General features: G+C 48.7%; 1 protein-coding gene across 3 annotated transcripts in view; it reads left to right on the top strand.

Annotated features, from left to right (window-relative positions):
* The window catches only part of ICE1 (interactor of little elongation complex ELL subunit 1), a 65,923-nt gene extending 51,813 nt beyond the window's left edge, over positions 1–14,110 (top strand). For 2 of the 3 annotated variants that reach the window (XM_044932632.2, XM_025270725.3), the window contains 4 exons: positions 1,698–1,888; positions 3,704–3,810; positions 10,489–10,587; positions 12,841–14,110. In XM_044932632.2, coding sequence (XP_044788567.2) covers positions 1,698–1,888; positions 3,704–3,810; positions 10,489–10,587; positions 12,841–13,022 — 579 coding nt within the window. In that variant the 3' untranslated portion in view covers positions 13,023–14,110. The remainder of the gene's footprint in view (positions 1–1,697; positions 1,889–3,703; positions 3,811–10,488; positions 10,588–12,840) is intronic. The other variant, XM_025270726.3, reaches the window with a different exon arrangement.
* The last annotated feature ends 10,396 nt before the right edge of the window (positions 14,111–24,506 follow it).

Genomic DNA, 24,506 nt, shown 5'->3' with positions numbered 1-24,506 from the left:
GAAAATACCATTATAGTCTAAGACGTCCATATTCTGTCTTACAGAACTCAACAGATGTGATACTCAAAAATAAGTAAAGAGATAGCACAAATCAACAACAAAAAAGTAAACTTGAATGAAGGTTATTTTTTCATGTCTATGACATTTGCAAAAGCAGTCATAAATTTGGCCACACAAGAACTTTAATTTTTAAAAAATAAATATTCTACACTCAAAATTGTCTGGTAATGATTTGGTAAAATTAGACATAAATAATTTAAAAATTGTATAAAAATTTCCCAGAGATTGAGATGCACAGTCTCTGGACCGTCTGTGAACAAACAGAAACTCAAAGTAAAATCGCAGTATCTGGAACCCTGCATTACCAGAGACCTCTCGTTTTTGGAAGACTCACACTCACTGCGGTAGTTTAAATGTCTTCAGTATTAAACACAGAAACAAAGTTCTTTGATAACCATCTTGAAAATTAAAAATTTGAGAAGGAATCTAGGGAAGAAAGAATGTGATTAAAAAGGAACAGTAATAAAGTTGAGAATGAAAAAAAACCACTGCCTTTAAAAAAATGCTAATAAAACAGATAACTCAGTTCAGATGACTATAGAAAGAGCAAAGCAAAAAATATTCAAGATTTCAGGATGAGAGGAGATGTGAGTAGAGACAGAGGGTGAAAATGAGAAGATTGCTGCCTGCAGCGTCACAGAGGCAGCCCTAGACCCGGGCGGCCACTTAGCGGTATACACACGTTACAGTTGGCTTCAGGGTGGAACACTGCGGTAAGCCAGCTTTCAGTTACAAAAAGCTGAAAAGATAATTGGAAACTTAGTATACAAGAAGGGTGTATAGATGTCACCTGAACATTACATCTTATCTTTAAAGAACCAGTTAATTCCAGTCTTTTTCAGGCATCAGAGATTGAAAGCTCCTTGTTCAGTTTAAATCACAAAACCCAATAAAAAAAAAAAAACTGAAGAAAGAGAAGAACATTATAAATCCACTGCTGGGCGTGAACCCAAGGGAATTCAAGTTTATGTCCACAAAAAGGCTTCTACAGAAATGTCCAAAGCAGCGTTATTAACTGTAGCCTAAAGCTGTAAGTGACCCACACGTCTTCAGGAGGTGAAAGGACAAACCGTGGTGTATCCAGACCGTGGTGTGACCCTGCTCAGCAGTGAGAGGCGAGCTGAAACTCTCTCTGCACTCAGAACGTGGAAAGACACCCGGACAGCGCACAGCTGTAAAAGGAGGCAGACGAAAGACTCTAGTGCAGTCTTGTTCAGTTTTTTTAATTTCTGGAAAAAGCAGGTTGATACATACGGTCAGAAAGATGGCCGAATGAGTTTATTAAAGAACTTTTTAAATATTAAAAACTTTTTTATTTGTAACTTTAATTCTCTGATTTGAGTTAATGAAACTTTGCATTCCTGTGTGGATTGCGGAGTCTTTTCTAGCCTGGCTGGCTTCTGCATTGTGCCTGGAGCTTTTTATCTGGCCTCTCTGCCGCTGTTGTATAATCATTTAGGACAGGTGCTATGCCTAGGTAAACACAGTTCCCTCTTCAAAATCCAGCTTTCAAAGGGTGTCTTTTAAAGTTACATGATGATTCATCTGATGCTCGTTATGTGCTTTAAGATCACCCATAGAAGATGCATTGCATTTGAAATTCTAAATTCCCTTTTTTTTTTCCCTTTATTTGCCAGAATGCACCTGTAGATGTTGGCTTCATGGTTTCTAAGCTGCTTTTGACCATACAGTTATGTCCAAAAACAGAATTTCAGCCCAGCACGAGGTTTGGGGAAGACCTGAGTGACAGCACCTGGGAGTACGTATGTGCCATCGACCTGCTCTGCTGCCATCAGAGGTGGGTCTGGACGCACGACAACATCATCAGGTACGGCTGCTTTCCTGACTCAGGCTGGGCTATTTGTATTGTCAAGCAGTCCGTTCAGCGATTGCTGAGTTGTGGTTTGAATCATTTTTGCTTTTAAGGCAGCTGAACTGTTCAGAACGCACATTTTGATTTGGATAGGAGTTAATAAAACTGCTCGTAAAATGCCAGTGTAGCTGTGACATCCCCTCACTTTATTTTTTTACGGTACCTTTCACTACTTTTCATTGTATTCTCTCATTACTGTCTCTCTCCCAATGGGAAATGAGTCTCATGAGTGGGGGGCCTTTGGTTCCCTGGCCTCCCCAGCATGTGGAGACCTGTGCCTACGCAAGCGAGGCGCTCGGCGAGTACGTGTAGGTGGAATGCCGTGATCACTGTCTTAACGTTCAGGTGCTATGGAAAGGCCATAGGAACAAGGCTGTTCAGGATTCTACATTGGCGGCTCTTCTCACTGGGGTTGCAGGAGAGACAGAGTCTGATACGCTCAGGCATCTGTTTTGCGTAATGAGCTAACTTTTCTCTCTGCATCAACTATGCAGCATCTTTGGAGAATGGAAAAATAGTCAAGTATTTATAATTGTTCCATGGTTAAATATAACCTTAATTTTCTTACAACCCTGACTGAGAAAGGCTGGTTTAAAGGGGCTTATGACATTGAAAAGGAGTCCCCAGAGGATTAATAGTATGTATCTTGATATCCTGTGGAAACTTGTTCTTGTTTTCTCCTAATACTGGAAAAAGATGATACATCTAAATGTCAAGCAACAGATCATTAATTCTGGGATGTCTGTATAATGAGGTACAGCCATTGTAGAATTAAGAGCCGTACTACATAGATCTGTATATGTTGAGATGAAAGTTGTTTTGTAGTCTGTTACTAAGAAAGTGCCAGGGCCATCTGTTCCGTGCTGTGTGATGAAAAGCGAGAGGCCACCCCGGGTCCCCTCTTCCTAGGAGCTGGGGGCAGGGCCCTTCTCTCAGGGAAAGGTGAGACCACTGCGGGCGGTGCCAGGGAGAGGCACTTCATCCAGGGTCCCCCACTAGTGGAGTGGACAGAGGGGCGAATAGCAGGATCTCTGCCTAAGCTACTTGTGACCCTGATTCCTGAGCTCTGTGGTCACTCTGTCCGTGTTTTTTATATAAATGCAGGCATAGACGTGTGCGGAAGGAAAAGCCCCACAATAAAAGAATGATAGTTACCTGACTGTGTTATTTGGGGTGCTTTTAATTTACATTTTCCTTTCATTTGTCTGTATTAAACTTTGCTAATGTTATAAATACTATGTAAGAAGTTAATACATTTTTGAAACGAGAAAGCAAAGAGGAATTGCCACTGATCAGTAGAAAGTTTCTTTAATCCCTGTTAACTGTGGTTCATTTCCTCTGGTTTAGTTCTTTTTATGAAATACAGCCTGTCCTTGCTCCTCCCTGGGAAACGAGGCTTCTAGAATACAGGTCCTCCTGATGTCTAGATGGTCCACATAAAAATCCAGACTCCGCTGCTTCCAGTTCTGCAGCTTGGGGACGATACTGGGTACTTTACCTTGTGAAAAGGGTTTACACAGAATAAAGATGCCAGCACGGGTGTTTGCAGCTTTTTTAAAGCCACTTTGCGCACTGAGATCCTGAATAGTTGGCAAGTCTCAGTTCTCAGAGTCTGTTCTATTGTTAGCCAAAAATGCTACATCTTTAGAAGTTCCTCTTCTTCACGGATTGTCACTTATGCACCATTTTTAGATAGGTTCTTAATATTTGAGCTGTGGTGGGCATGCATACTTACATACATACATGTCTATATTTGTTTTTATTTTGCAGCAAGGAGCTGTGGCCTGTAATGGATAGGTGGATAAAGTATAGGAAGGGACATCGGAACATCGCCTCCACTCCTGATACCATCGTGGCATCAGTGCTGAGGCTCATTGGTGAGCTGTCTCCTGTACTGAATTTGTTCTTGTTACTGATGCCTTCTTGGTGGGAGAGTAAGTGTGGAGTAATGATAAATGTTGACGGAAACTTCACTATGACTGACCTTACAGCCATTAGAGTAGGTACTTTTGCCCTAAATTAATTTTCATTACTCATTCTCTTTATAAGTTAACATTTTATTCAACTTTGTCAGAGTCAAGATTTTTCTTGTTAGTACATTTTATTTATAATTGAACTCTTGATTCTCAGATACTAATTTTAATATACAGACAGATATACACATATACACAGCAGGAGACATAAATTGCTATAAGTTGTAGTCTAATTTGATTTATAAAGTAAGTGTATCTTCCCTACTTTCACCCTTTTTTTTGGAACTTGCTCAGTAAGGATGACGATGTGCTTCCATGATTGGAACTAGTTTTATTTTGTTTCTACAATTCTAAGCTGAATATACAGAAATTAAATCATTGCTTAAAAATAGTTTAAATGAAACAGATTGTTTTTAATCTCAGGTCTAAAGAGGACCTCAGTGACCCTTTAGTTCTGCTGCTTCCTTTGCACCTTACAAGTCTTTATTTTTTACTCTGACTTATTTTCTTCCTTTTTATGCCACATCTCTGACAAACTGCTCTCCATTCCTTATGTTATTTCATTATCGTTGATACGATCTATTCATTATTAAAAGGCTGTCTTTACTATGAACTGACTCTCTGCCATGTATTCATCTCCCGGGAGCAAACAAAACTGGGTTCACCCAATTGCTGAGTCAGGGCCCTTCAGGTCGTTGAAGGTAGTTATCATGACGATACAGACATCTTGGAGTGTGAAGTCACATGGGCCTTACGAAACATCACTGTGAACAAAGCTAGTTGAGGTCATGGAATTCCAGTTGAACTATTTCAAATCCTAAAAGATGATGCTGTTAAAGTGCTGCACTCAATATGCAAGCAAATTTGGAGAACTCAACAGTGGCTACAGGACTGGAAAAAGTCAGTTTTCATTCCAATCCCAAAGAAAGGCAATGCCAAAGAATATACAGACTACCACACAATTGCACTCATTTCACACGCTAGCAAAATAATGCTCAAAATTCTCCAAGCTAGGCTTCAATAGTATGTGAACCAAGAATTTCCAGATGGTCAGGCTGGACTTAGAAAAGACAGAGGAACCAGGGATCAAATTGCCAACGTTCTTTGGATCGTAGAAAAAGCAAGAGAAAAAACATCTACTTCTGCTTCTTTGACTACACTAAATCCTTTGACTGTATGGATCACAACAAACTGAAAAATTCTTAAAGAGATAGGAATACCAGATCACCTTAACCTGCCTCCTGAGAAATCTGTATGCAGGTCAAGAAGCACCAGTTAGAACTGGACATGGAACAACAGACTGGTTCCAAATAGGAAAAGGAGTAAATCAAGGCTGTATATTGTCACCCTGCTTATTTAACTTATATGCAGAGTACACAATGCAAAATACTGGGCTAGATGAAGCACAAGCTGGAATCAAGATTGCAGGGAGAAATATCAATAAATAACCTCAGATATGCAGCAAAGAAGGCAGTGGCACCCCACTCCAGTGCTCTTGCCTGGAAAATCCCATGGGCAGAGGAGCCTGGTAGGCTGCAGTCCATGGGATCGCTGAGAGTCGGACACAACTGAGTGACTTCACTTTCACTTTTCACTTTCATGCACTGGAGAAGGAAATGGCAACCCACTCCAGTATTCTTGCCTGGAGAGTCCCAGGGACGGAGGAGCCTGGTGGGCTGCCGTCTATGGGGTTGCACAGAGTCGAACACGACTAAAGCGACTTAGCAGCAGCAGCAGATACACAGATGACACCACCCTATGGCAGAAAGTGAAGAGAAACTATAGAGCCTCTTGATGAAGGTGAAAGAGGAGAGTAAAAAAGTTGGCTTAAAACATTCAAAAAACTAAGATGATGGCATCGAGTCTCATCATTTCATGGCAAATAGATGGAGAAACAGTGGAAACAGTGACAGATCTTTTTTCCTGGTCTCCAAAGTCCCTGCAGATGGTGACTACAGCCATGAAATTAAAAGACTCTTGCTCCTTGGAAGAAAAGCTATAACCAACCTAGACAGCATATTAAAAAGCAGAGACATTACATTGCCGACAAAGGTCCGTCTGGTCAAGGATATGGTTTTTCCAGTGGTCATGTATGGATGTGAGAGTTGGTCTGTGAAGAAAGCTGAGTCCTGAAGAATTGATGCTTTTGAACTGTGGTGTTGGAGAAGACTCTTGAGAGTTCCTTGGACTGCACTGAGATCCAACCAGTAAATCCTAAAGGGAGTCAGTCCTGAATATTCTTTGGAAGGATTGATGCTGAAGCTGAAGCTCCAATACTTGGGTCACCTGATGTGAAGAACTGACTCATTGGAAAAGACCTTGATGCTGGGAAAGATTGAAGGCAGGAGGAGAAGGGGACGACAGAGGAGGAAACGGCTGGATTGGCATCACTGGTTCAATGGACATGAGTTTGAAGAAGCTCACTTAGATGGTGAAGGACAGGGAAGCCTGGCGTGCTGCAGTCCATGGGGTCAAAAAGAGTTGAAAAAGTCTCATTCTCTGTATCTTTGGCATTTAATTAAAACTCAAAGATAATACCATTTGAAATGAGGTTTAAGAATTTTTAAGTCATGTAAATCAGTCTTGTAAGTGAATCACAGTAAGAAATATAATAGCTCCGACTGATTTTGTTGCTGTGTCGGCTAGCATGCACTGTGCACATTCACCTGCAAGCATAGGAACGTTGTAAATGAATATATAAGCTGAGTCCTGACAACAGCCTGGTTTCAACGTGGACATCTACCAAGTTTCACTGGAGATAACCCAACATATAATTGGAGTTTAGATTCCAAACAGGAAAGCATGGAGGTGTGGGAGTGGAGATGGCTTCTTAGGGCACGGCTCTCCTGAGCTTGTGAGATCAGTGTCCAGGCGGGGCCGCCAGAACACGGACGGGCCAGTAGCTGCGTTTCTAGCCGTCACATGATGGCACCAGTGTGTCTGGAAACCCTGGTTTCGGTAGCAGCTTCTCTTACGGATTCAAGAAGAATTGTTCATACCTCTTGAGAATTCTCCTCTGTGCCTAGAGAATCCCATGCACAGAGGAGGCTGGCGGACTATATAGTCCTTGGGGTTAAAGAGTTGGACATGACTGAGAACTAACACTTGAGAAGATAGTTCGTAAGATTTGATGATATATTAGAGTAATGTATGTACATTTACGTAATTAAAAGTGACGTATAATGCAATTGTGTATCTTATAGGAATAATTCATGTCCGTCTCTTTGTGACCCCATGGACTGTAGCCAACCCGGCTCCTCTGTCCATGCAAGAATACTCTCTCCAGGCAAGAATACCGGGGTGGGTTGACATGCCCTGCTCCAGGGGATCTTCCCAACCCAGGGATCGAACCCTGGTCTCCCACACTGCTGGTGGATTCTTTACTGTCTGAGCACCAGGGAAGCCCATAGGAGTAATTAATAATGTATAATTAATATATAGTTAACAGTACTGTATAATAAAACGATAACGTAGAAGTAAATGTAGTTCAAAGGGAGGGTAATGAGGAAGCAAGTGTCAAGTGGAAAATGAGAGAGTCCGGCCTACCTGCGAACGCTGTGAACGCTGCCTGTCTCAGGAGGACCAGCACAGGTGGAGCTCACGTGCCTGAAAGGCTGGTGTGCAGAGGGCAGGGGGCCGCCGGGAGGACCTCAGTGAGCTTCGCTCGGTGTCTGCTGGCACTGAAGGCTCTCCTGACCGCCATGCACAGCAGGCGCTGGGGGCTTCCTTAGCTTGGGGGCTGGGGCTGGGCACCGGTGAGGCCCAGTCTGGGGACGGGGCGGAATCCTGCGAGAGCTTGAGGGCGGGACAGGTGCTGTCCTTCCTGTGCACTCATCTCAGGTGGAGTTTGAGCCATTTCTGAGAAGAAAGCATTGGAGAAGCATCTTAACAGTTTCTGAAGCTGACATTTACTAAAGAATTTACCGAATAAGTTGGTTAGTATGACTTCATAATAATAAATGAAGTCACACAGCAGGCATTCATGAAACAGGAATCGTCTGTATTCTTAACTCTAAATGTGTAAATCCCAGTGGGTTTTCTGCTCCTTGGGAAATAATGCAGGACGACCCAGAGCCATCTGGTGCAGGGTTGGGGTGTAAACACCACTGTGAGCACGCGCCGTGGGCATGCCTGATTGTTAACCTGCCTGAATGCCAGTGGAGCCCAGGGCTCTGGAGGAGTGGAGAGCCTGGCGGAGCTGGGGTGTGGGGAGAGGTGAGCGCGTCTGAGGGCCTGAGTCGAAAGGGAGTGGATCGAGGCCGGAAGTCGGCCTCCACTGGACACAGAGGCATATAGAGCCACGTGATACCACTTGCTGCCCCCAGAGTGTTCTAACTCTTAAACGGCCTGGCTGGGGTCAGCGGAGCCCCGAGCTCAGAAGGCCCTGTCCCCCCCTGCCAGGGTTGCACGTTTCCTGCAGTAGGCAGTCCTGCTTGATTTCTGTCCAGGGTCTCGCCACGTCGTTCAGCTTTTCTGTGGAACTGTCTTAACGAATGCATCCTTTCCTTAACATACCTGCGTATAAAACCGTGACAGAGAGCCCTGGGTGACTGTCCAGCTCTGAGCCCTGCCCTTTAGACTAGGCCACATTCCCTGTGACCCTCAGCTCTCCTCAGGCCTCCCTAAGTGTGGAAAGTGTTGTCTTTGATCTGAGATCACCTCCATGTTTCTTACTTGAATTTCATTGTGGCCCAGTTGCCTTGGACTCACCCACATTCCTTCCGTGGGGGTACTTTTCTTCCCATCTCTTTAGTAGATTTGTCCATCGTCTTTGTCAGGTCATCATATGTATAAGTGTTAAGTCCTAAACCATATACTTCAGACTCATGAGTTCCTCTTATTGTATCTCTGATTTACTCTGATAGATAGCTTCTAAAACCCAATTCATTAAGCATCTTTAATTAAAAGAAAAGGATCCAATATAATGCAGTCAGGTGTTATCTGGTGGTGATGGTGTAGTTGCTCAGTCGTGTCCAACTCTTTGCGACCCCATAGACGGTAGCCCACAAGGCTCCTCTGTCCATGGGATTCTCCAGGCAAGAACACTGGAGTGGGTTGCCATTCTTTTCTCCAGGGAATTTTCCCAACCCAGGGATTGAACCCACATTTCCTGCATTGGCAGGCAGATTCTTTACCACTGAGCCACCAGGGAAGCCAATGTGTTTCCTGGGGACACAGCCACATGGTCCCACAGCTGTGGAGGCATGCACCCTACCCCTTTCTCTGCTGTGAGTCATGCACCAAACACTCCTCATAGATGGCCTCAGAGGACAGGGCTTGGGGACGGGCGCTTAGCACTTTGACATCATGCAAGGAGGTATTTAAGAGTGACGGTGCCTTGACCTTTCTCCTCTCTGAAGTCCGTTACTTTTCAGCCTCAGTGAAAGACTGCCTGAGACATGATCCAGATGTTTACAGTTTCACCCTGGGTTAGGCCTTATCCGGGGAGTCCCTGGTAGAAGGAATTTCCTGGAGGGCTGTGTCTGTCGCAGTGCTCAGGGTGCATGTGGCCAGCACTGCGAGCCCCTACAGGGGATATAGAGTGACAGAGCTCCTGTGGAGCCCCGTGCCTCAGTTTCTCCATGTCCAACACAGAGGGGCAGGTAGACTGGTTCACGTACAAGCCTGCGGGCTCTCTGTAGTACTGAGAAAGCAGGTGGGCACAGCGGTGCCCGCGCAGGGTAACATAGCCACAAGAGCGTGGGAAGGGGCCCTGGGCCCAGCGACATCCAGGGCTCGCCCCAGAACCCCCTCCCGTGCGAGGGGTCAGGCCACGCAGCCTGGCCCTGGGGGAGGGAGGTGTCCCGCTCTGGAGCAGGCTGGTGCCCCCAGGTGAGTTGTGGCCCGGCGACGAGCATTGTCTTGGTGAGACCCCCAAAGAGCTCTTGTCAGCCCAGGTTTTGTGTGTCAGTGACTGTAGTTGAAATTAGAACTCATGCTCAGACTTTAAAAAAATTCTGGCTATTCATTTGAAATTAATAAAATGATACTAGTAGTTGTAAATGGCATTTTTAATGAAAAACAGCTGTTTCCAAACAAAAAGAGAATGGAACCTTATCTTGTCGTAAGCCTCTTCACTGTCTGGTTTCCCATAGCTGCTTTGCGTTCTCTTGTGGCTGTGCGTTATTCTGGTTGAGGTATTTGGAAAAAATCCGGTCTCGTACAGATCTGTAGTTGATGAGAGGAGTACTTTAATAGCCTGTTGGAGTAACTGTGGGTGTACTTCTTTGACACTGGGCTTTCTGGTGGCTCGGCGGTAAAGACCCCACCTGCAATGCAGGAGACCCGGGTTCCATCCCTGGGTCAGGAAGACCCCCTGGAGAAGGGAATGGCAACCCACTCCAGTGTTCTTGCCTCAAGAAGCCCATGGACAGAGGAGCCTGGCGGGCTGCAGTCCATGGGGTCTCAAAAGAGTCAGACACGACTAAGCGACTAAACCAACAGCAGCAGCAACCACCCGGTTTCAGATCCTGAAGCTCAGTGCACATAATGTTGAACAAAAGAAAACATAAGTTTTAAATTCTTATGAAAAGTTAGCATTTAACCGAAGGTTGTTTACTTTTTTCTTTTTTCCCCCTCTAGGTCGTTTAGGTCAGTTGGGTTTGAAGGAAGGGTTCCCTTCTGCGGTGAAGAACATTAGTACGGTGATTGGTATGTTCATCCAGCATGCCCAGGATGAAGGTACAGCTTCTGTCTATCACACTTACTTTCAGATCATTTGCATTCCTCTCATCCAGTCTCTCTCGTGTTCTTAACCGTGTGCTGTGCTCTGCGTGTCTCCCACTGCTCGGGCATGAGTTTGACGAGCCACACTCTGCCTGTGCTCTCAGCACTGAGATTAGAACCTGTGTGGGTTTCCTGCAGTTTGCGTGGTCGCCGCTCATGCACTTGGGCAGCGAACCCCTAAGGAGGAAGGGACTCTTCCTGACCTGGTGCTGGCATTCTGTCTCAGCAGCCGTCGGCTCTGGCTTCATGCCACCCCGTGACCCCCGCTGCCCCCACGTGCCCAGCTGAAGGTGTGTCCTGATGATAAGTGGGGTCACACGTGTGAAGCAGCGGCTCCACTGCAGCCTGGGCGTCCATCCATAGCACCCGGGATAGCTCAGAGACCGGAAACCTCTGAGCCAGTCTTCACGCTACCTGTTGCCTTTAATGTGCATACCACAGAGCATGTAATTTTATAGTCTTATTTGGGAAGAGCTTAAAACTCAGAAAGTGGCCCTTTGAAGCAGTGAGTCCCTCTCGTTTTTATTTGAATGCTATGCCATCAAGGGGTAATGCCACTTCCATCAGGAGCGCACGGTGACATCTGAAATCTACGTCTCAGATGAGCTTAACCTCTAGATTGTCCTCTTTCAGGGTGAGAGGCTCGGCAGGTTGAGCTGCTGAGAACTTCTCTTTGATCTGCTGAGATAATGCCTGTGAGAGTGTTCCCTTCCCGCTAGATGGTGCTCCCCTCCCGTCTGGACCGTGTTCCCTTCCTGTCTAGACGGCTGTTGTCATCTTAGAGTTGCTGGAGAGTGGCTGAGGGACTGTCCCCAGAGCCGCCAGCTCAGACATTTCCTAGCAGAAGGAGGCTCGAGGGGACTCACTCGGGCCTGCCGCCAGTGCAGCACGGGGTCCCTGGACGGCCCTCCCAGGCGGCGCTGACTGCGTTATGCTCAGGAAGCTGACGCCCCAGGAGAAACCTCGAGCTGGATAGTGCCGCCAGCTCACAGCCAGGCCTGAGGCCAGAGCCACAGCCGCGCACGCACTCCTGCTCACCACAGTGGCTTTCACACCCTGTGTGACTCCTCTGTTAGGCCTTTTGTTTTAGTCTTGTGCCCCCTTCTCAACGGGAAAGTAACTCTAAAGCTGGTGCGGCACTGCCTGCATCTGCAGCATCACCATCTGAACCTGTGGGTTTTGTGATGTTTATTTGTAAACACTTGTTGTTTGCCTTGTTGAACACACTGCATCACTAACAGTGTATAGTTAATAAGTTTAAAGAAATGACTCCTAAATTGCTTAAACTAAATAATTTAAGTGAATTTAACTAAAATTGGAAAAGGAAATGGCAACCCACTCCAGTATCCTTGCCTGGAGAATCGCATGGACAGAGGAGCCCGGCAGACTACAGTCCCTGGGGTCGCAGGAATCGGGGACAACTTAGCGACTAAAATTGAACTAAATTAAACTTTAATTAAATAACTCTTAAATAAAGTCAGGCTAAATGAGAACTCTTACAGACCATAATCTCTGAGCTAGCTGTATCTACGGTTAAATGCCATGTCTGTGACCTTGCACTGTGCTCCAGTGTGTAAGAGCATTTGCTGTACTATACTGGGCTTTGGCTGGTGGCTCAGACAGTAAAGAGCATGCAGACAAAGCAGGAGATCCAGGTTTGATCCCTGGGTCGGGAAGATCCCCTGAAGAAGAGCATACTAAAGATCAAACTAAAAACTAAAACTATGACCTAAAAAGAAGGTCATACTAAAAACCAGTTTCTTATTTGCTCTCATTTCATTATGTTTTTCCTCTCCAAAGTCCATGTGTCAATACTCGCAGTGGGTATAATGGAGTCGTTTATTTGACGGATGCTTTGGGATCCACATTCTGTTGAACCTTAAGTGCCAGTGTGGTCCTTCCGGAGCTGCCACTGGAGAGCTCGCTGCAGTCCGGAGGAGGGACACTCCTTGTGTGCCCTCTGCTCCGCACGCCCTCCTGGGGTGCCAGCATCACCGGGGGCCTGTCGAGACTGGGCTCTGTTTTGCTTCTTCCATTCCTAGGAGGACTTAAATGAGCTTTTTTTTCATTGTTGGTTTTGTTTTTGTTATTACTAGTTTTCATTGCTGGCAGAAAGTAAATGAATAGTGATTCACTAGATTAACAACATTAAGATTGTGAATAGCAGAGCTTTTCTCATGTGATGACTGATATGGAAATGCTTTTCAGATATCCCATGGGGGGTCCAGCTGGCTGCCGTGTATGCCCTGTGCGACCTGAGCCCCAGCAACCCGGCGGAGATCTCCAAGATCCTGGAGGCCTGGCGCAGGGAGACGGTGCGCAGCGTCCCCGCTGCGGTGCTTGGCGCCCTGGACGAGGTGGGCGCGCTGTGCGCGGAGGGGCGAGGCTGAGCGCCAGCGCCGCGCCCAAGTGCCTTCACGTGTTTCGGGGCCGCGGGGCAGCTGGCCTCCAGGATGCGGCCCCGGGCTCCGGGGAGAGGCTGGGCTGCGCCCCCTGGGCCGAGGCCGAGACACCGGGGCTGGCCCCGAGCCGCGCACGTCTCCCTTCCGGCTGTGGTGAGCACGGACGTTTGGACTGGAGTTTGTGTCTTGGTCAAACAACAGAAACTTGAATTTAGCCCTTTTTTGCTGCAGAAAGTGTCGTGGTTTTTTTGGTTTTTTTTGTTTTGGTCGCTTTTTGAAACTGAGTGGCTTTTTGTAATGAGTTTAATATAAAAACATTAATTTGGTTCCTGAGCCAGTTTTGGACCTTGTGCCCAAACGACTGACTGGGAGGAAGCACGGCTGAGGCGGACGCTGAAGACGCTGCCAGCGTCCTCGCCGGTAGGGGCCGCTGCTGCTCAGGGTGGAGACCCGGGCGCCTCTCCCGCCGCTCAGCCCCGGGAGGAGAGAGTCCAGGCTCCCAGGGTCCGCACCCAGCCCAGCGCAGGCAGGCCCCCGCGTGTGCCCTGTATATACGGACAGCCGACAATGTGTCTCACATTTGATGATATTCCACTTTTCGGAATTTTAGTATTTGTACAGAGAAAAATGGGTTTAATAACTCACCCTGGTCCTGATTTGTCCGCTAGTCATCATTTCTTAAAATTCTTGTATGTGTTTTTTTATAATAAAAAGTGAAAGTAAGCCATGCACGTGAGTCCTGGTGAGTACAGAGTGACCCTTGCCCACCTTCTACTCCAGCCAAAGATGAAGTGAGTGCTCAGTGCTGACCAAAGACGGGAGCCGCCGCCTGGGAGCCTCCTCCACGGACACGGGCACGGACGCCGGGGGGTGCTCGCTGCCACATCCTCCAAGGCTTTCGGGGATGGCAGACCCTGCGCCGGCGCTACCTGCCCTCAGTGTTGGATGTCTCCGTTTAGCTAGAGATGCTCCCCTTAAAAAATTACCTCTGACAACTATTTTGTTATTCCTTCCCCCTGTTTTTAAAGGAATTATAACAGACAGAGGTTTATAAAAAGAAGCCTCTGCCCTTTGGATGCGTTTTGTCTGTGTGTTCCTTCTTTCTCCCTCTGTCTCCGGAGCGCGTGGTCCGGGCCAGAGCCTGGCTGGGAGGAGCTGGTAAAGAAAGCGGCCAGGTTCTCAAAGACGTGTGTGATCTGTCACCCCAGACTTCGGTTACGTGCAGTGAGGGGGACACGGGGACTTGGAGCAAGGTAGCAGGCCCAGGAGGGTCCTCCCGAGGAGGTCACTCGTGAGTTAGGCCCTGAGAGGAGGGACCCTGGAATGGTCCTGGTGGACAGGTGTGCTGGCTCTGAGAGGGGAAGGGCCTGCCCTGTGTCAGCAGGATGCCCCGCCCCTCCCTGGGACCTGGGCAGCCCTGGGCTCAGTCACATTCAGCCGGTGTGACGGGGCAGGGGGCTGATGCTGGTGGGCACAAACCATCAGCAGGGGCAGGGGGCGGATGTCACACGGATCTTGGGGGTGAAAACAGTGCTGAGTTGGATGAAGGACAGAAAGGAGTCAGGGGTCCCACAGTTTTGAGTTGGGGATGGGGGTTCCGGGTTGGTGATAGGAGCCACAAACCCTGGGCGCTTGCTGGGACGCAGACATCCACGTGGAGGCAGCCGGGAGCCTGTACCAGCAGGAGTCGAGCTGGGACGAGCTGGGGCGGAGGTCAGAAAGGTGACAGGGCTCAGAGGGTGTTTAAAGCGAGCGGTCACCTAGAACAAGTCACTCCCTCTCTCAACGCCACCTGTGATTTGAAGATGCCTGGGAGGGGGCGGAGGAGGAAGCACCAGGTGGGACAGGAGGGGCTGGCTGAGAAGCACTTGGCGCCTGCGCCCTGGCCCAAGTCGGGAGCAGGAGGGCAGGCAGCAGCCCCTGAGCTGCTGGATGCCGTGAGGTCCGCGGTCCCGGAGAAGCAGCCACGGTGGGTGGATTCTGCTGCTTGTAGGGGCGTGCTGAGCCTGGAGGGTTGCAGAGTAAAAGGGGGAAAGGAGGAGAGGGCAGGTCTGGGGACACAGTGGGGGTTGAACTTGTCTGACATCACATGGTTTGTCATATGGCTCACAGCAAAGAGGGCTTCCCTGGTAGCTCAGCTGGTCAAGAAACCGCCTGCAATGCAGGAGACCCAGGTTCTATCCCTGGGTTGGGAAGATCCCCTGGAGAAGGGAATTGCTACCCACTCCAGTATACTTGGGCTTCCCTGGTGGCTCAGCTGGTAAAGAATCCGCCTGCAGTGCAGGAAACCTGGGTTCAATTCCTGGGTTGGGAAGATCCCCTGGAGGAGGGCATGGCAACCCACCTCAATATTCTGAAGAATTCCATAGACTGTACAGTCCATGGGATTGCAAAAGAGTCAGACAGGACTGAGCGACTTTTACTTTCACAGTAAAGAACCCTCCCACCAGTGCAGGAGACTCAGGTTCCATGCCTGGGTTGAGAAGATCCCCTGGAGAAAGCAGTGGCAACCCACTCCAGTATCCTTGCCTGGAGAGTCCCATGGATGGAGGAGCCTGGCGGGCTGTATAGTCCATGGGGCCGCAAAGAGTCGGACACGGCTGAGTGACTGGACTGCCACGGTTCAGGTCGTGTTCTGACCTCCGCAGTCCCATGTGCTCTCAGCTGGTGGAGAGCAGGTGGCGCTGACGGGGCTGCCCCTCTGCCCACAGGAGGCTGGCATCACTCCTGATGAGAACATACATGCCTGAGTGGGCCTGTCGTACCGTGACCCCCTCAGAGGGGGAAGCAGTTTTAAACTGTTGGTAAACTGATCGTTTCTGGTTCCCGGGCAGAACACGGTTGTAGAGTTTCATCACTAAAAAAAAAAATGGATGCAGGCAAAAATGCAGGTAAACATTTGAACCTGGAGTGGGATGGGGCTCTGGGCCGGACTAGATCAGGGCGTCCGGGAGGCACAGGGGTGCTGGGCACCCCCTGGAAGCAGGCACCCAGCCCTCTGCCTGCAGCCACACACTTGACTCCAGAGCCCGAGGGGCAGGCGGTGGGGCGAGGAGGGTATGCAGCAGTGTGGCCAGCGGTCTTGTTTTTTACTTTTTAATTACAGTTACTCTACGATACTGTGATAGTCTGCCATACATCAGCATGAATCAGCCATAGGTACACATATGTCTCCTCCCTCTTGAACCCCCTCCCACCTCCCTCCCCATCCCACCCCGCCTACAGGTGGCCAGCACTCTTACTGTACTTGTCCCCAGGACTCCTAGGGAGGCCCCAGCTTTTCATTCGGAGCTCAGAATCAGCCTGGAGGTGACACTTGAGGCTGTAATCCCCCCGCCTAGGAATGCTTGGTCACGTTGCCTACTTGGTTTTTTTAAATAGGGTGAGACAGCATAACTCACAAATTTCCTGTAGAAACTTGAAAGGGGCTTTGTGCCTGGCCGGGAAGGAGCAGCGTGGTGCCACTAGAGGGTGCTGTGGCCCCACCGCGAACCGCAGGGCTCCAGACACAGAGGGCTCCTTGGGCTGCCTTGAGCTCTCCTGAAGACGGCTGCCCACATCTGCGGCCTTGAACGGAGGTGGTTTTACTGCCTGGGCCCTTTTCTCCAGAAGTTAAGTGGGGAAAACGTGTGGAAAGGATAACTTGTAAAATAGATGGTATTCAAGAGCATCAGACGGATGTTGAAGTGGAAGCCCCAATCCTTTGGCCACCTCACGCAAAGAGCTGGCTCATTGGAAAAGACCCTGATGCTGGGAAAGATTGAGTGCAGGAGGAGAAGGGGATGACAGAGGATGAGATGATTGGATGGCATCACCAACTCAATGGACGTGTGATGATGGACAGGGAGGCCTGGCATGCTGCAGTCCATGGGGTCGCAAAGAGAAGGACACGACTTGTCTACTGAATAACAACAAGATCATAGTAATTCCTTCCTCCTCCCACCACCACAACCAAAAAAGAAGCAAATATTTGCCAGTTTGGTCAGATTCTTGGATATTTTCTAATGATCCTAAACCAAAATACTTTGACAAAAATAAAATGTGCCAGATGGGCGGTGCTGATGATGGGTGTGGTGGAGGGTTGTGTGATGCGGCCTGAATCCGTGAATAAAGGTGGATAACTCCCCCTGCCCCCCCCGGGATGCATTCCATTCTCCAGGAGCACGTCCTCTCGTGAAGAACCACGGTGCAGAGAGCCGTGACCCAGAATCTGGTCAACCTGCCTGATTAAGGCCAATGATGCTGCACAAGTCTCCCTGAGGAACACTCTAGGAATTGAGGGGACTTTGGAAAGGAAGAGTTGTCCAGCTAAACACCTCCCACTTGCATCTCCTTCACTCACCCGACGCTTTCTCAGAGAAATTCAGCATGCTTGTTTGATGGTGGAACAAGCAGGAAGTTCCTTTTCTTGCCTCTTTTAAGGAAGGGTTTTAAGGAAGCCCTATTTTCATAGCAGGGTGTTTCTGTCCTTATGTGCTCGGATTGTTTTCATGAATCAGCCATCACAGTGTTGCAGCCAGTGTGTTCAGCACAGGAAGGGTTCTAACTATGTCGACAGAGACAGAATTACCAGTGAAGAGTGGTGGTGAGGGATGCTTCAGTTTATGAAAATGGCAGCCTCTTGCTTTTATGAAGGACCCTGGGCTTTTGTGCCTGACTTGAGGACCAGGGCTCCCTGCCTGTGCTCGGATCCAGCCCTCGCGGGGGGCTCTGCTTCTCCAGCTGGGAAGGGTGATACTACCTCGCACCTGTGAGGGTCTGTGCCCAGGGGGATGGGAGAGGGGATGCCTGGCGGGCTGGTACCCAGACCAGCGGTTCTCAGATGGCACAGCCTTGCCTGGGACACACTGGGCACCAGACTGGGCTGTCCAGTGTGCACCAGCCTCGGGAGAGGCATGCGGTCCGCAGCCCAGGAGCCCAACCTGCCCTGGACACCCACAGCTCAGACTCTGGGCGCAACCTCTGCTGCCCCGTCCACTCTGCCTTCAACTCAGAGCTCCACTATCCAGGCAGCCTCTGCCTTGGCCCCCTTGTGATCCATTCAGTGGGGACTTGGGAGGAAGAGGAGGTGAGCACATTGATCACTTTCTACCATCAGGAGATGAGTCTTTGTTGTTGTTGTTCGGTTGCTAAGTCATGTCTGACTCTGTGACCCCATGGACTGCAGCACGCCAGGCTTCCTTGTCCTTCATTCACTATCTCCTGGAGCTTGCTCAAACCCATGCCCATTGAGTCGGTGATGCCATTCAATCATCTCACCCTCTGTCATCCCTTTCTCCTGCCCTCAGTCTTTCCCAGCATCAGTGTCTTTTCAAATGAATCAGCTCTTCACATCAGGTGGCCAAAGTATTGGAGTTTCAGCTTCAACATCAGTCCTTCCAATGAACACCCAGGACTGATCTACTTTGGGATGGACTGATTGGATCTCCTTGCAGTCTAAGGGACTCTCAAGAGTCTTCTCCAACACAACAAAAGCATAAATTCTTCAGTGCTCAGCTTTATGGTCCAACTCTCACATCTACACATGACCACTGGAAAAACCATAGCCTTGACTAGACGGACCTTTGTTAGCAAAGTGATGTCTGCTTTTTAATACACTGTCTAGGTTTGCCATAGCTTTTCTTCCAAGGAGCAAGCATCTTTTAATTTTGTGGCTGCAGTAACCATCAGCATTGATTTTGATGCCCAAGAAAATGAAATCTGACACTGTTTCCACATTTTCCCCATCTGTTTGCCATGAAGTAATGGGAATGGATGCCATAATCTTCGCTGTTTTGAATGTTGAGTTTTAAGCCAGCTTTTTCACTCTCCTTTCACCTTCATCAAGAGGCTCTTTAGTTCTCTTCACTTTCTGCCATTGAGTGGTATCATCTGCATGTCTAAGGTTTTTGATATTTCTCCCAGCAATCTTGAGTCCAGCTTGAGAGGAATCTGCTGAATCTCGTCCCTGCCCGTTTTTCTTTTTTTCAGACTCTGGCTTTGTTGTTTTCATTTTTTGGGGGGTGGAGCACAGGCTCTGGGCACATGGGCTTCAGTGCTGGTGGTCCCAGGCTCCGGGGCACAGGCTCAGTAGTTGTGACACATGGGTTAGCTGCTCCCTGGCCTGTGGGTTCCTCCTGGACCGAGGCTCGAATCTGTGTCTCCTGCATTGGCAGGTGGATTCTTTGCCCCTGAGCCACCAGCAAAACCCTTGTTTTTCATTCTTTATGTTCTTTTTAAGAACATTATTTTTTCTAACTAAAAATTTTTTCCTAACAAATCATCATTGATTGCTACTCAGAGACTATCTCACCCTTAACTGTGAGTGTTCAGATGACAAAAATGAAGAGGGAAAAAACCGTGGCTGAAGAAGTGAGCCCTGACCCCACCATACCCTCAGTGTTCACAGGAGGCCCCCTCTTGATTGCCATGGTTTTATAAGTAAATTAGCATTACTAAACACCCACCTTGATAGTTCGAATAGTAATGCAGTGTGTTTCGGTTGCGTCTCATCTTGCCACGCTAGTTTTGTAGCCTACAGTTACCGTTGTAACCTACAACTGCAGTTGAATTAACCATTGAAACAGCTGATACACTGTCTACCCCGTCACCCGGGGCCTGCAGTTCCAGGCAGCCCTGTGAGCAGGCTCTGGATTTCCTTCCGAGACCCCCGGCCTGGCTCCAGTGGAGGACTAGGGACGCCAGGGACCTTCCCTGCTCTGCTCTGCTCCATCTGATGGCCTCGGGATTAGCAGCTGACTAGGCACTGGCTGTCTCCAGAGTGCATTTCTGCCTGGGGAAGGGGTCCTGGAGGGCCCTAGGGCTGCTGCCCTCTGGCCCCCTGGGTGGTCTCCGCTGGGCCCTGCTCTCCACTGACTCCCCTGAGCCTGCAGCTCTCTGGGGGTGCGCCTGGGGCCAGCCCAGTGTTGTCAGGTCTCCACCTAGCTGTCACCCCAGGTGGCCTGCACACCTCAGCTCCCAACTCAGTAGGTGTTTGCTTTATGGTTCCCTACAGTCCAAGCCCACACCAGTCATTAACAGATCCTTAAAACCATCGTTAGTAAAAAAATGCAGCAAAACCAGAAAGAAGGTGAAAAAGTGAAGTCACTCAGTCGTCTCCGACTCTGTGACCCCATGGACTGCAGCCCACCAGGCCCCTCCGTCTGTAGAATTTTCCAGGCAAGAGTCCTGGAGTGGGTTGCCAGGACTTTTCCAGGAGATCTTCCCAACCCAGGGATCGAACCCGGTCTCCTACATTGCGGGCAGACTCTACCATCTGAGCCACCAGGGAAGAAAGGAGGTAACACTTGGGATCTTTGAGTAACAACCACATTTAAAGTTTGGGGACAGTTCTTTACGGAAAAGCTCCCTGTGAGGTTTCCGGGGTTAGGGCGTACAGGCAATCACTGCGTCCTTGGTGAGGTCACCTTGTTTGCGGGGATGCTGAGATGCTGTCTGTCCATTTACACCCATCTGCTCCCCCTGTACTGAAGTCACCTTGGTCACGTGGACTCTGGAGGGACTTGGGGGTGGGGGGCAACTGACAAGACAAGGCCCATCACAGGAGTGCCAGGCAATCAGCCCCACCCCAGGCACCTCACCCAATTTGTCCCTCAGAGGTCAAGGACCTGCCCCACATGCAATGGGCAAAGCCCCGGCTCGGCCTGCCCACCAGCCACCTACCTGTGATCAGGACTTTTCAACAGAAAACAGCAGTCATTTTCAAGTGTTTGGACTTGGAACCCATGTCCAAAAGGATGCTCCAGAAGCATCCTTCATAGGGAACCATGGTAAGTGTCTGTGTCTTTCTGCAGGAGAAAGGTCTCCTGACCCGTCTGTAGCCCTGTATGTTTTTCAACCTTTGCTTCAACTTTGGAGGGTGGGGGCAGGGGGGAGGGGCGGGGAAGTTTTCACAAAGAGGCATTTTGTTTTGTTTTGTTAAATGAAGCAAGCTGCTGGCTCTCACTCCCGACCAGACAGAGGAAGGTCCAAGGGGCCTGGATCTCCAGCTCTGTCACTGAGATGCTTCCCCTCAGTCATCCCAAGGCCAGCAGGACTTCTGTTCTCCCATCACCCTCAGATATTGGAGAGAACCTGCCCGTGTAGGGTGTCTGCTTCCTCCGGAGTCTTGTTACTGTGGAAACATCTAGAAAAGCAGGGTTGGGTTCTGCAGTGGAATCAGCCTGCTCCAGGGTGATGGTATCTGCTCCAGAGCTGTGTCATCAGCCGAGGGAGAAAACCAAACTGGACCGTGTCCTGCCTTAAAACCCTGCAGGAGTGCTTGATGAAGTGTGGTCCACGCCTCCTGCAGGTCAGGTCATAGCTGTTCTTCCTGCCTGAGACTCAGGGAACCTGGGTTGAACCTAAGGGCTGCTTGCAGGGTCAAGCCTTCGCCCCGAATATCTGCACCTGGGAAGCAGCCTTGATGTGCACATTGAAAATCTGTCTATTAAATCAGCAGCGGAGCAGAAAATAGAATTTTTAAAGCACTCACTCTTGACCTTTCCTATTCTGTATTTTTAAAGAAACTGAAATTTAGCTCCTACGATCTTGCCAGATCATCCAGAATATTTTTAATGTGTCTTCTGCTCATAAACCTATTTCATTAGTGACAGGGGAATGAATTTTCTGGATTTGGATGCAATTTTGCAGTTCATGACTTTAATTTCTAAATAGGGATATTGGCATAGGAAAAACTAAGGTAAAATGAAAAATAATACAATTTCAGAAACTGTAGGTTTGCTTCCTTTTTTTCTGGCTTTCTTTAGCTAAATATCACATTCTTAAAAGCTTTTCTCTTTTATATTGGAGTATCATGGCATCTGGTCCCATCACTTCCTGGCAAATCAAAGGGGAAAAGGTAGAAACAGTGACAGTTTTTTCTTTTCTTGGGCTCCAAAATTACCACAGACAGTGACCACAGCCATGAAATTAAAAGACACTTGCTCCTTGGAAGTAAAGCTATGACAAACCTCGACAGTGTATTAAAAAGCAGAGACGTCACTTTGCCGACAAAGGTATAGTTAAAGCTATGATTTTTCCAGTAGTCATGTACAGATGTGAGACTTGGACCATAAAGAAGGCTGAGCACTGAAGAATTGATGCTTTTGAACTGTGGTGCTGGAGGACTCTTGAAAGTCCCTTGGACTGCAAGAAGAACAAACCAGTCAATCCTGAAGGAAATCAACCCTGAATATTCATTGGAAGGACTGATGCTGAAGCTGTAGCTCCAATACTTTGTCCACCTGTTTCAAAGAGCTGACTCATTGGAAAAGACCCAAATGCTGAGAAAGATTGAAAGCAAAAGGAGAAGGGGGTGGCAGAGGATGAAATGGTTAGAGGGCATCACTGACTCAATGGACATGAATCTGAGCAAACACCGGGAAATAATGAAGGACAAAGGAACCTGGCATGCAGCAGTCCATGGGGTCAAAAAGAGTTGGATACACTTTAGCGACTGAAAAACAACAATAGCTGGTTAATAGGGCTTCCCTGATGGCTCAGTGGAAAGAATCCACCTGCAATGCAAGAGACACAGGTTTGATCCCTGGGTCAGGAAGATCCCCTGGAGAAGGAAATGGCAACCCACTCCAGTATTCTTGCCTGGGAAATTCCATGGACAGAGGAGCCTGGTGGGCACCAGTCCATGGGGTTGCAGAGAGTCAGACATGACTGAGGGACTAAATAGCAACATCACTGATTAACGATGTTGTGATAGTTTCAGGTGGACAGCAGACACAGGTATCCTTGTATCCATTGTCCCCCAAACTCCCCTCCCATCCAGGCTGCCATGTAACATTGAGCAGAGTTCCCTGTGCTGTACAGTAGGTCCTTGTTGGTTATCCATGTTAAATATAGCACTGTGCATATCCCCCTTTCAATGAACTTAAGAAAAGGGACATGTTATCATGAATGATTTCTTTTTCACAGGTCGAGCGTTGCATTTTGTCCTTACCTGGCGTTCCTAAATTCCACAATCTGACCAAGGGGAGAGAAAGGAGAGAGAGAACTGAACCTAAAGATAATAAAACCCTTGTGCCCCGCTCGAGTTGATATATGCGTATTTTTCTTTTTCATTCCACGCCAGAGTTTTCAATGGAAAACACGTTGACCTCATCTGTTCCCTTGCTCTACTTCAAGCTGGGGTCTGCATCCGCCTAACCTTCCCAGCAGGTGGCGCTCTACACCTTGGTCTTGAGCCCAGAACCACCCACGCATCCACTCAGACACAGAAACACAGGTTTAGGAGAGGGAAAAACCCGGAGGGCATCAAGGCATATTTCACATGCTCCCGGTTTCTTGTAAGGAAGCAGTTTCCACGAGGCAAAGGCTGCATCTGCTGGTGGTGGCCAGGCTTCCGAGGGGCCTGGGAAGGGGTCCCCAGTTCCCAGGTTTTAGGGGAGCACTGGGCAAGTCCACCCTCCCCTGTTACCCGATCGCAGGGCAGCTCACCCGGGATCGCTGACCCGGAGTCTCTCGGGTAGAGGCTGAGTGGGGAACATCTGCCTTCCTTTTGTGGCTTCGCGTGGCTCCTTGCACCCCTGGGCCTTGTCTCCTGTCTCAGGGTAGCAATGATGAAACAAGCCAGGTATCCCATAGATGGTATTTTAAAGTCAGCCAAGAAATGTCGGTGAGGTTTCAAAACTTTTTTTTTTTTTTTCCACCTATAGAAAATACAGACAGATGCCCCTAGGAATGCTAGCGGAACCACTGATTGAAATTGCCCGCCCTGACCAAGCACCATAGTTAGCACTTGCGTGAGTTATCTTAAAGGCGAGGTCCTGGTAAGGAACACAGAACTAACGAGCTACCACCATCCGGAAGAAGCCAGGGAAGGTCAAAAGGAGAGAGTCGTGGCCGGTCCACACGTCCTACCGCCTCCCAGAATCCTCCTCGCTGGCAGCCACCTTGGCTGAGCGATGCCTGTGCCACCAGGAAGGACCCCAAGTCAGAATGATTGGCCAGAGACAGGCCAGAAACTAACCCCCTCGGCATAAAATCCGAGGCGGCGAGCTTCGTGGCAGAGCCGTCCTCCTGGGTTCCCTTCCCCAGCTGCTCTCTGCCCCCGCGCCCCTTCCGGACAGAGCCTCTTGCTTTGTCAGCTCATGTGTCTCCTGTGTTAATTCATTCCTGAGTGTTAGACAAGAGCCCACTCTCAGGCCGGAAGGGATGGGTCCCCCTTCCTGCAACACGAATGCCCACGCAGGTGATGAGGATCTGAGCTCAGGAGACATAAGCCTGTGGAGACATCTCTTCCCTTAGCTGAGAGCGCATTCCACTCAGTAATTCAGTAGTGGCCCTGCTGCTCTGTTAGTTGACACCAAAGCTCACCTTTGAAGTGAAATCATTTTGATCCCTTTCTTTCACCCTTATTTTCTTGTTTCTGAAGGGTATTTTTTAGCTGGAGTGAGGGGAGAGAAGGAATTTGCTTTAAGTGTTCAAGTTCCTACACAAATATCACAATATGTTAGCTATCGAAGCAATAATGTGCCA

Source organism: Bubalus bubalis, chromosome 19 (genome assembly GCF_019923935.1).
Source record: "Bubalus bubalis isolate 160015118507 breed Murrah chromosome 19, NDDB_SH_1, whole genome shotgun sequence".
Lineage (NCBI taxonomy): Eukaryota > Metazoa > Chordata > Mammalia > Artiodactyla > Bovidae > Bubalus > Bubalus bubalis.
Note: the sequence above shows the minus strand (reverse complement) of the source record. Positions and strands in the feature narration are given on the sequence as shown.